This window comes from Raphanus sativus, chromosome 5, assembly GCF_000801105.2.
Source record: "Raphanus sativus cultivar WK10039 chromosome 5, ASM80110v3, whole genome shotgun sequence".
NCBI classification, from domain to species: Eukaryota; Viridiplantae; Streptophyta; class Magnoliopsida; order Brassicales; family Brassicaceae; genus Raphanus; species Raphanus sativus.
Genome location: NC_079515.1, coordinates 31,497,455 through 31,509,803, shown reverse-complemented (window position 1 = coordinate 31,509,803; position 12,349 = coordinate 31,497,455). Strand labels below are relative to the sequence as shown.

The 12,349-nt window shown below is 29.6% G+C and overlaps 2 protein-coding genes across 2 annotated transcripts; both read left to right on the top strand.

Moving 5' to 3' along the window:
• The first annotated feature begins 2,099 nt into the window (after window positions 1-2,099).
• On the top strand, window positions 2,100-3,538 carry LOC108858779 (uncharacterized). Its single transcript, XM_057010188.1, has one exon. The coding sequence runs from the start codon at window positions 2,817-2,819 to the stop codon at window positions 3,114-3,116; it is 300 nt and encodes a 99-aa protein (XP_056866168.1). The 5' UTR covers window positions 2,100-2,816; the 3' UTR covers window positions 3,117-3,538.
• Window positions 3,539-9,409: 5,871 nt separating this feature from the next.
• On the top strand, window positions 9,410-10,480 carry LOC108859336 (uncharacterized). Its single transcript, XM_018633230.2, has 3 exons — window positions 9,410-9,567; window positions 9,674-9,836; window positions 10,196-10,480. The coding sequence occupies exons 1-2, from the start codon at window positions 9,410-9,412 to the stop codon at window positions 9,822-9,824; spliced, it is 309 nt and encodes a 102-aa protein (XP_018488732.1). The 3' UTR covers window positions 9,825-9,836; window positions 10,196-10,480.
• Window positions 10,481-12,349: the final 1,869 nt, after the last annotated feature.

Genomic DNA, 12,349 nt, shown 5'->3' with positions numbered 1-12,349 from the left:
GTTATTACTTTATAATAAAAAAAGTTTCCAACAATTCTAATTTTACAAAATAAAGTTTAGGTAGAATAACCAAACAAATTATTTAACGTTCACATTATTTTAACTTTTAAATTCAAAATTTTAATCTCTGTTCCTCACACTATTTTAGTTGTATACTAACAACTACCTAAGTTACTTTAAAACATGAAACCGCTTAAAACGCAAATTTTATGAGATATGAAAATAACAGCACATATAAATTCGCTGCTCATTCTTATACCAACTTAAACAAATTATATCACTCCAATTCCAAACCTTCTCTATCTTCTCTACCGCAGGTTCCGACGCCGATGAAACCGACGAAGCTCAATGACTACATCAGCGTCAGCCAAATCGGATGTAAGCAAATCTCTCATCAAGCACACTCACTAGTAGAAAAAACCAAAATAGCAACGAAATTGCAACGATAATTTCGTAGCAAACACTCTGTATAGCAACGAAAATCGTAGCAAACTTTCCGTATAGCTACGAAAATCGTAGCAAACTTTCCATATAGCTACGATTTTGCTACAAATATGACAGTTGCTATTTTGATTTTTTTTACTAGTGACTTTAGAACAAATATCATTTTTCAATCTCGCATACTAAAGCGCTAAATCACGATAGGATTGAAGGAAGTTGTGAAACTATCCTGATGACAAGAAAAAAACCATTTAACGGTTTATTCAGAATCAGAGAAAACTTCAGATTCACGGCCCATCTCATCTCAAGGCCAAACATTTTAAAATCCAGTTTTACTTTATCATCAAATTGAAACATAAAACAATCCAATTTCATTTTTCGACCATTCAACCAATATCCGAAAACCAGACAACATTTAAAATAAAATCCACAAAACCTCAAAAAAATAAATAATCATAAAACTATATAATTTTTTTAAAATTTCTACAGTTATTACTTTTTAACAAAAAATAGTTTCCTACAATTCTAATTTTCCAAAATAAAATTTAGGTAGAATAACCAAAAAAATTATTTAAAGTTCACATTATTTTAACTTTTAAGTTCAAAATTTTAATTTCTTTTCCTTACACTTTTTTAGTTGTATATTAACAACTACCTAAGTTCGGTTACTTTAAAACATGCAACCGCATAAAACGCTAATTTTATGAGATATGAAAATATCAGCGCATATAAATTCGCTGCTCATTTTTATACCAACTTAATCAAATTATGTCACTCCAAATCTTCCGTTCATAAACCATTATAAACAACATTTTCAAACAAAAGTTAAAAGAAAAACAAACAATAAAATCCCATACGCAAAACAACGTAATACATCACAAATATACCGAGCCCCGCGCTTGCGCGGGGGCTATGCCCCTAGTTAAGTAGAGTTCAACAGAAAAAAAAATAACGAACAACCTCATTTACTTCCTTTGCTCCGTGGTAGCTATGTTTTTTATTTATTTATTTTCTGATAACCGTGGAAAGCTATATTTTTTTATTTTTTGATAACTATAGAAATCCGACGATCCAGATCAACCGACTAATTCCACGAAACTCACAGCATTCCACGTATTCTTGCGATTTAATACTATCTCGGGTGGTTAACCTGAGTCAAACTCATGTGGCTTTCCTTATTGAGACCCAAGCTCCTTCAAATAATCACCACTATGCTAATGGGAGTTGGTTTATGTTTTTCTTATTTAATATGTAACATTATTTAAAATAAAATAAAACTCCATGCTGCACAGACAAACTCATTAGAAACACGTCTCAGACTATAACTATAAACAAAAAAGATGGAAACAAAAGTATATAAAGTTAATAATGAAAAATGGCACTGAAAAAAACAACACACCAAATAGCCAAAGAAAAAAGATAGTAATAAACAAAATTTGATATATACAATCCGCATGCAGTACAGAAAAAAATAAATTAATAAATGTACAAGAATTTTCACAACCTTATTTTTATGAACATTTTGTTAAAGGTAGTTACAATTAAATTTCAATTTTCACAACCTTATCTTTATCAGAAAACTTTTGAATGTGGCCATCAGTTTAAATACACGCTAAATTATTATAATTATAACTTTTTCCCTTTTATTTATAGGACACATAATAAATTGTGATTTTTATTTAACATGCACATGTTTTATCATGTATATATGTGTATATATATATTTCAGCTTTTATAATAACGATTATGGAAAGAAAAAAATTCGCTACGAGATGGTGTATAATAGGAGTTTTGAAATATAATTTTGTAACAAGACATGGTTACAAGTTTTTAAAACAAAATGTTACTTGAATATGAGTTGTATAGCTAAAATGATAATATGAGCAGTTAGTTTCTTTAATTCACAGCAAAGGTGGACAGGGCTTATAGTTATAATAACACACTTAAGTGTTTGAAAAATCAATCGACATCTTTACTTAATTAAGAAAAAAACTTAAAACAACTAATTAACATCCTAAAAATATAATTTTGTAACAACACATGGTTACAAGTTTTTAAAATAAAATGTTACTTGAATATGTGTTGTATAAGCTAAAAATGATAATATGAGCAGTTAGTTTCTTTAATTCACAGCAAATAGTTGCCTAGGTGGACAGGACTTATAACACACTTAAGTGTTTGAAAAATCAATCGACATCTTTACTTAATTAAGAAAAAGAACTTAAAACAACTAATTAACATCCTAACAACTACTGGCTTCCAGAATCTGGTAAAACTTTTTACTATATAAATCATATCGATCTATCCAAAATTTTTACTAAATCATATTTGCTTCAGAACACAATAAACAAAACTATACACTGAATTACACATTCATGGTACTTATGGCTGCTCAAGGGTTAAATAAAATTTATAGGGCATTCATGATTGTAACTTTATTTACAATGATTTGTTCGATAAAAGTCTCCGATTCAGTCCCAAGAGCTGTGTGTATAAAAGATTGTGTCATAAATCAATGCATGAAAGCATCAAAAAAAGCAACTCCAGCAGTTTGTGACAACCCGTGCAAGATCATTTGTGATCCAATGAATAATGAGCTATACATGGTCCCTGGTGAAGGTTATCGTAATCCTGTAAAAAGGTTTTGTGAAAAATTTAGTTGGATATGTCAGTAACATAATTTTTTTTTACAAAAAGCCTGGAAAATTAAGCGTGTAATTTATTTTAATGCATATTTATATGTTGTACTCCCTCTATTTCAGAATAATATATATTTTGAAATTTTCATATTTTTTAATAAACTATATTAAAACTTAATTATAAATACAGAATTTCTGTAATTTTATATTTTCTATATTTTAAAACCAATAAAATTTTGTAAAATGTAATCAATGTTTTTGAACTTCAAAATTTTTCATTATTAGTTGATAAAGTTTGCATTGAAAATATAAAAAATATATCTTTTTAAAACAATTTTTTCTCTAAAACATGAAATATTTTTAAAACGAAAAAGTATTATTTTAGCGTGTAGTTTGTTTTTAATGCATAAGTTACAGGCACTTATCAAAGGGGAAGACGAGTCAGCGTAAAGTTACGTAGCCTAAGTAGCTGAACAGTTCGGTTATTCGATCATGGAGTATCTGATTTGGTCCATTTCAAATAGATCTTTGTAGTTCACATCTTTGCATATATATATATATATATATATATATTCATATTTATGTTTGTACCATTTGTTCGAATAATATTTTATATACATATCTTTGCAACAATATTTCGTGTAATTGTAAAACAAAAAATATTGATCTCAAGAAATATATTCATGTATTTAATATTAAAATTAATTAAAAATTATGAAAATATATTGAGGGAAAATAAATCAAATTATGATTTTTTGTTAGGGTTTGGTAATATATGTTCAAGTAATATTAGTATTTTTAGGATAAGATTTTGGAATATTAAATAGTTTTCATTGAAATTAAAATCAAATATACAAGTATTTAGTTTTGTATATATTAAATGTTTTGTAAATTTGTCTTATGTTTAATGAAGTGTTTATTGTAATCAAATTGAAATATTTGATTGAAGAGTTTAGGGGTAGAAAACTTCTTAAAAAGTTTACCAAAAAGTTATGAAGTAGCAAATTTCTTTAGAAGTCTTTCAGAAATGTAAGGTGAATTTTGGGTTATGGTTTGAAAAGTTTGCTAAACTGTAATGATTAGCAGACTTTTTGGGTGATCCCTTATAGCATAATACATTATCCACTCGGCCATTGTACATTTTTAAGTATAATATATTTGTTTTGTATATATGCATAGCGTTATCTTCATCATCAGCGTGAATGTTCGTGTAATAAACATTTGAGTTCTTAAGAAATAGATTCAAAACAATAATTCAAAAGCATAAACTCTCTATCTAAGAATCAAAGTGACTCACCTTGATTGATGTGAGCGGTAAAGAGGATGGACGCTGTCTCATATCCAACGAGACACTCAGAGATCCGAGCAGGACGGAGGTGAGAGTAAGCGGCGTAAGACGAATAGAAATCTGATTGATGACCCTAACGGTCAAAGTGTGGCCGCTCGTGTCTGGTTCAAGCTGATCCACCTTGATGAACACCGGTTTGCAGAACAAGCTCAATGTATAGTTGTATACTTAAAAGATGATGAAGATTAGGCTTTATGTATACTATAGCTTTTCCCGGGGTAGGCCCGGGTTATTTTCAGAAAAAAATATTAAAATATTATGTTATTATATTTAATATATAGTATATGTTGAAAACTATGATAAATATAAATTACTAAAATAAAGTATATTTTTTTGAATGCAAAACGTATAGTAATGATAAAATAAATTATTTAAAATATATCACAGTAAGAAAATAGGTTAAAATTTCAATCATTTAAATTGTTGATTTTATAATATTCTATCTTTTGATTCGTATTTTATATTTAATGGCTAAGAGTTATGTTCTTACCAAGAAAATAATATTTTTAGAAGTATACATGAAAAATAAAATGGGGGTTATTGAAAATTTTGTTCCAATTTCATAAATGCTGGATATAATAAGTATTTATTTTTGTAAATACCTTGATTAAAGGTAACATTAATTTCTTTATATTTTTCTGAAATTTCATAAATGTTGAAAAATATACAATACTTCCTCCGTTTCAGATTAGATGTCGTTTTAGAGCAAAATTTTTGTTTCAAAATAAATGTCGTTTTATGATTTCAATGCAAAATTTATTGTCTTTTTATTCTAAGCTATTTTTCTATTGGTTGAAATCTAGTTAGATGTATTGGTAATGATGTTTTTATCTAGTAAATATACAAACATAAATGTTTTATTAATCCGTGTGTCGAAGTTCATAACGACGTATAAAATGAAACGGAGAGAGTAGTTTTCAAAGGTGATTGGTAAGTACTTTGAATGCTTCTCATTCTTTTTTACACAACTAATTTAATTTGCCAATCTTGCTTTAAGAGAATAATTTAAAGATACAATGCAGAAGTTAAATTAAAAATTATATTGGCTTTAAAAATCAATTCCAAAAATTTTATGTTTACTTCTTTGATAGCTATTGATATTAATCTACATCAACTGAAAATGCAAGACCTCACTGTTTACAGGAAAATGCAGGTTTCAGTATAAAATGAAAAGCAAGAAGTTCGTTGAACAGAAGTAAAGGAAAATGCAGGTTTCAGTATAAAATGAAAAGCAAAAACATTGCTATACAGAGGAATGGGAATAAGAAAAGAGTTACTGATGAGAGATAACAAAGCGATCGAAGAGTTCCAGTCTAAAGCTGATCTCAGGCAATTTCTATATTCCATCACATCTTTTACAAGTGATCGAGATGATAAAATAATTTTAGTTAAGGCAGAGTTTTAACATGAGATATGATAAATCTGGAAAGAAGTGAATTTCAACAAACCAGATCACAAACAGCTGTTAAAGGTGGAATGGAAATGACTGGTGAGTGCAATCGTACATTGTTCTAGCAAGTTCCATCTGATCTAGAAGGAAACAAAAAAAAAATAACTTTTAGTTTCAGAGAATATCACCATAGAAGATGACGTGGATACCATACTACTGTAAATCTGTAGAAACAGCTGAAGATGGATTCATCTCTTCTGGCAGTCTTTATTCTTCAAAGCCATTCCTAAACGTCCCTCAAACCACCATAAACCTTCATCATTAACCCCAACAAATATTAATACCTTTTTCATTAACTTGTGAAAAAAGCTCAATCTTCAATTCATAATCAACTTTTCGTATGTGCTAATCATGTAATAGCAAAATTCCCCAATTTTTACGACCATTCAGATTGGAAAGATAATGGAGTAACTTGAGATAGTTGACGGATCCAGAAATTAGGGTGGATTTAGGTTTAGAGATATAAATTAGAAGTATTTAGGGGAGATGGATTAAAAGCTTTAACAGGGTCATTGATTGGGAAGGTAAGGGGAAAAGCAGACGTTTGGAGAAGAGCCCAAAATTAATTGCAATAAAATCCGTGAATTGAGCCCATGCGAAAGACACTATGACATGTCGAAAACAGAGTTTCTGATTGGTCGATTTTTTTAGCCGACGTGGCATAGCTCAATGGAACTCATATTCTCCTTTTAGTAGTGTAATAAATTATTACTATATTCTAGATAATGTAAGCGGAAACTTACGAAGCGTACTTTGGCGTAGTTAACGCATACGGACATAACACATAAGACTTACGTTTTTTTTTTCTTTTTTTTTTTTGGTTAAAGAACTTAGTTGTTGAATAAAGGAAAATTGGGCTGTATAGCCACACAAAAACGTATAATTCACAGACTTGCCAATTTCCCTAACAGTTCTATATACGGCGTTAATTTCCATATTAATACTGTTTTGCCCCTTCTGTCAACCGGTAAAACCTGAAACAAAAAAATAATTAAAATCTTTATTATTATCCGTAAAAGTTAGATTGTGGCTTACCTCCTTTCACATCTTCCTTTGTTTCTCTTCGCTTCGGAAATCAGACGTCCTTCGCCGGCGATAAAGTTGCAGCAACGCCTATCAACACGTCGTGTTTATTCCACTTCCCACACTCGATTCTTGTTGGATCTGTTCAAATACGGTAAGTTCTCATGTTTTCTGCCCGATTGTCTTCACTGCTGTTATTTTCTTTTCTATTTTGGCTATATTCAGAACTAGGGTATTATAATGTTAAATCTACAACATCGTCGACAGTGAATGTCGGATCTGATTTATACTCGGTTGTGGTTTTCTGGTTGTTCGTAGTCTTTCTTAAATTTTATTTATATTTAGGTATATTCCATTTGACTTGGAATAGAATAAAATATAGAAATTTATATTCCATTTGACTTGGAATGAAATAAAATCGAACATTTAATATCACCTCCTTTAGCTTCTGAATTCATACTTGTATTTAATATTTACGTATTTTTATACTTGTATTAGGGTTTATATTTTCGTGTAGGGTTTAGTGATGATTGGAGAGGGGTTATTTTCTGGAATATTGAGTTCGTCATTGCAAGATTGAGGTTGACATTGGATTAAGTGTCATATTTCCGTGCAGGACTTCGTGATTAGTTGATAGGGTTTCGTATATTCCATGTGTGGTTTAAGTTCGTGAGCTATGCATATTGTTACATCTTACATGGTTTCCATTCCAAATGATTGTTATACTATATAATTTATTTTACATTTACTTTGTTATATGGATCCTAACACTTTTATCTTTTGCTTTTGTTTTTCAGGTTACAAATGGAAGATTTAGGTTGCCAATTAGATTGCTCGAAACTAGATTTGAACCATTTGTTAAATATATTCTTATTTATATGTAATGATGCAATATGTATATAACTAATAGATCGTGTGTACGTAAAATGGAAAGACCATTCATATGAAATGGAATATATGATATTTGCTATTTATTGTATTCTATTCTATTTTATTTGCAGAAAATAGAATAGAAATATGATTCTACAGTGGCTAAGAATAAGTTATGTTTATATTTCCGTGTAGGATTTAGTGATTAGTTGATAGGATTTAGTTTATTTAAGATTGAGGTTAACATTAGGGCAAGCATTACCACCTTCCATAAAGCCATAGACATATCAACATTTGACAAATATGTTAAGATGATATATGGATTTCAACTACATTTGGGGATTTTCTATTCTATGTCTCATGTAGAATGGTAATACATCTTACTCGAATTTGAAATTTGGGTTTAGTTTATGGAATATTAGGATTAACATTAGATTAGGGTTTATATTTTCATGTAATTAATGAAGGCTACTGCATTAACATGCCTCAATTCATTATGCTATTCAATTGTTGCTATATTATATAGCTGTTCTTTCAATTGGAACTACATTTGTATTTATACTATTCTATCTAATATACATAGTATGGAACTACAATCTTGGTTTCTCCGTTTGTTTAACGCTGTTTTTTTACACTTACAATTGTTATCTACTCTTCTTTCTGCATCTTTTTCTTCCTTTGATTTTGAATAAAGTTTTGTGACGCACTTCCTAAATTATTCCTAAATTATGTCATTGTTATTATGGGACAGAAATTCACCACGTTGTTTGCTTTATGTGTTAAAACCGGTAACCTGTTGCTTAGAGAGATATAACCGGGTAAAAGAAAGCCAAAAAGACAAAGAGTAAATTATGTCAAAATCATGTCTATTTCCCTAATTTATCACCAAAATACGACTATTATCCCAATTAGCCCTTGAATAAAACTAGTTTTCACGGGACCTAATGCTTGTGTAATTGTGTTTTAACTGTCACTATTATTTTGCTTGACTGGAATAAAACAAACTTGAGCCAAAACATTTATATCAGGAGTCGGTGAAACATAGCATAAAAGCGCTTATGGTATCTTTTCTTTCGTGAAATTTGTAATAGTTACGAACTAAACAAAAAGTTAAAAATACTATATAAATTTTACGCATCGTGTTTTTTCATTCTCAAACTTTATATTAGTATATATTCCATATTAAACTAACAAAAATTCAAAAAATACTAAATAAATTCATAGAAGAGTGTTTATATATATATTGACTGTCAAAAATGTTACTCATCCATTAATTTATGAAACAATATCATTTGGACTCACCCATAATTAAGTCGATTGGTTAGTCAAAATTGATTCTTGTGTTTTGGTATAAAATTCGGATATGAACTTCAAATAATTACACTGTACTGTTTAGACATGAAATTACATTTATTCTTTTTCCCACTCAGACAATCACATCCGCTGTCTTACTCTTTTGGGCTGTGTGACTTATGTTATATCGGGCCTAGAACTTTAGTGTTTAAACATGGGCCTACAAACTGAAAAGTGCAAAAATCTCCGCATACGGAACGAACCATCGAGAATAATTTCTAGTTTCTCGTAAAACCCTAGCTAAAAAGAATCACATTTCTCCCGATACAGTCACCACCAGAAAAAATGGCTTGGCGCAATGCAGGATCTGCTGCCCGCTCTTTCGTCTCCGCCACCGCAAGAGCACCGTCTCTCCGTTCACCAACGGCGGCGCTTCCTCGCCTCCGTCCTTCCCCATCCTCATCTTTACCTGGCCGTCGCTTCTCCTTTTCATCTCCTTCTAGGTTTTTGACCCAATTTGCTTCATCAGTTTCTTATAGATTCCAGGAAGAGTTTGAAGTCTTGCATCTGATTAGCTGTATCATTGATCTCTGATTTTTGATATTTCAGGAACCTAGGAGCGCTTGGTTGCACGCAGTCTTTCTTGCCTCTGTACAGCGTTGTGGCTGCTTCTCAGCTCACCTCTCATCTCAATGTTAATTTGCGTGCTTTCTGCGAGCTACCAAACGGTACCTTCCGACGCACTTGTCAAGATCGCTAATATTCACTCTTTGTGAGTCGTTGTTTTTTCTGTTATGTCCTTACCTTGGGTACACTCAGTTTAGTTGCTTTTTTTTTTGTCCTGAAACTGAAGAGTAGACTAAATTGACCAGAGACAGACTTACTTCTTGCTTTTGATCCTAATTGAATATGGTTTTATGCAACAACTTCTTGTGTTTTGTTTCATTGTAGCTCTGAGTTGTGTTGTTATTTTTGAACAATCAGTCTTTGGTTATTATACATAAAAGGATTATATTCTGTGAGAATATATGCTAATAATTGGATGTTAGCAATGTCTGCCATTAAGGTCTATGAATATGATCTCGGGGACTTATTTCTGATTTTGTAAGCTTGTCTTGCAACTTGTGACAGGTACTTGAAGAGGCAGAGGAGCGTGGTATAATGCAACAGTGCATGCATCAGTTACTTTAAAGGGGGGTCTGAGAGATCCAAAGATTGGTTTTACCTCAGAAAAAAACTTAAATCATTCTGTTACTTTTGTTTAGATGTTTTCAGTTCCATATTGTGTGGGATCCCTTTGATTATCAATAGCTGTAGAGCTTTTCGTTTGCTTGGCACAATATTTTACCTCTCCAAGAACTTTTGTTTTGTTTTGGAAAGATGAATAAAATTCTGAAACTACTTAGCATTGTTTAATGAGTGTAGTGGATTACAACTAAAAGCCGGGCTGTTCCTAATTCAATATTTGATGGTGGGTATTTATCAGTGTGAAATATTTTCTGTTGAAAATGATGTCTACAAATGTAACGCTGGTCCTTTTTCAAGTTGTAAGGTATTTGTCAATTAACTCAAATTATCGCTTCATTAATACTCGAAAATTTCTCCGTAACTGAAAATCAAATAATTAAAACATCGACAAAATCATGAATTTTTTTTTTTGAAAAGCTGATTTATAGATTTAGAAACAGTCGTATATCATCTTTTTGTGAGTTTCACTTAAAAAAAATGAAAGATGCAAATAATATGGAAATACACTGGAATCTATCTTATTAAAACATGAACATTACAATTTTTTCTAGGTGGATTTTTAAAAGTGAACCTCATATATTTAAATTAAATATCTCATTCTTTATATATAATACATACCATAGTCTAACTTTGCATTGATGTATTTTCTTAAATACAGTTCTTCTTTTTGTCTATATTCCATATATGAATTTTACATTTATTACATATCGATTTAGATAAGATATATACTAAAAATACTAAAAATATCAATCGTTCTATAATTACCCTATACAATTCATTTTAAATTGATCAGTATACTTTCATTGGCCATATTAATTTTATTAGTACGAATAACATTAGGTAGATAAGTCATAGACACATACATAAAGATATGACTATTCTTATAACTATGTTGGGCCTAATCTACTTTCTAAAATAAATAACACATAGCTTCATATATTGTATAGAAAATAGTAATATTATATAGTATTATACTTATACAATAATACTAAAAACAAACCAAACTGAAATATAATATATATCGGAAATGCTTTGAACCATTACACACAAAATATATTAGATTTTAGAGATAAAATTCACTTTGAAATTACGTAATAATTATTTTAAAAAATTAAATTTCGTAATGTACAAAAAACATAAGTTTTATATAAAATTTTGTGTTACAATAAAAAAACACAACTCGCGCTTGCAAATGTTATTTTTACATACGGAAGACAATTTTGATATTGTTCTTTAAACACAAAATTGAATTATACAAACTCAATACTACATAAAACTAAACAATATAGAATACATTTTAAAAATAAAACTCGTGCGGGTGTGTATATGTTTATATAATATATAAATATATTATGTTACACATATTTTCATATAAATAATGCCCCAATATAAGTTTTGTATAATAAATGTTGAAAATACAAAATATATAGCACTATATATTTTAAATAATATAAAAAAAATCTACTTTACGTTATCATAAAATTTAAAAATCAGATTTAGTAATTAAACACATTGCTTATTTAAACACATTAGTACACATTGTTATTAATCAAAATTTTATATTAATACACATTACAATCATATATAACATTTAGTAAAAACGAAGATAGAAAAAAAAATTGACTCCCGCTCAATCGAGCGGGTCATGATCTAGTCTAATATTTATTTGAGGAAATACAGTGCTCAGTGCACCACATAATACATAGCTATACATGTATACGGTATACCCACAATTTCATTCTAGGTGTTGATAGTTTATATCCTCTTAATCTCCACACAAAGGCGCTGATAATACAAATGACTTTGAATGCGTTCTTTTTTACCCTCACAATCTCCAAAAATGCATTGATAATACATATGAATGTCTTTTTCTTTGATAAGTATGTGAATTTTCATTAACTAAATAATGATACATATGAATGTCTTTGTATCCTTAAAATCTCTCTAAAATCTCATACCAAACTTAAATTTATATATAACTTTAACATCATTCAGTTTAATCAACGTTGAATCCTTTTAATCTGAATCTCAAATTTA

Bases quoted from the DNA above. Each gene is read 5' to 3' on its own strand.
- LOC108859336 (XM_018633230.2), top strand. From the start codon at position 9,410: ATGGCTTGGCGCAATGCAGGATCTGCTGCCCGCTCTTTCGTCTCCGCC. The intron at 9,568-9,673 runs GTTTTTGACCCA...TTGATATTTCAG, and splicing joins TCCTTTTCATCTCCTTCTAG to GAACCTAGGAGCGCTTGGTT.
- LOC108858779 (XM_057010188.1), top strand. From the start codon at position 2,817: ATGGTACTTATGGCTGCTCAAGGGTTAAATAAAATTTATAGGGCATTC.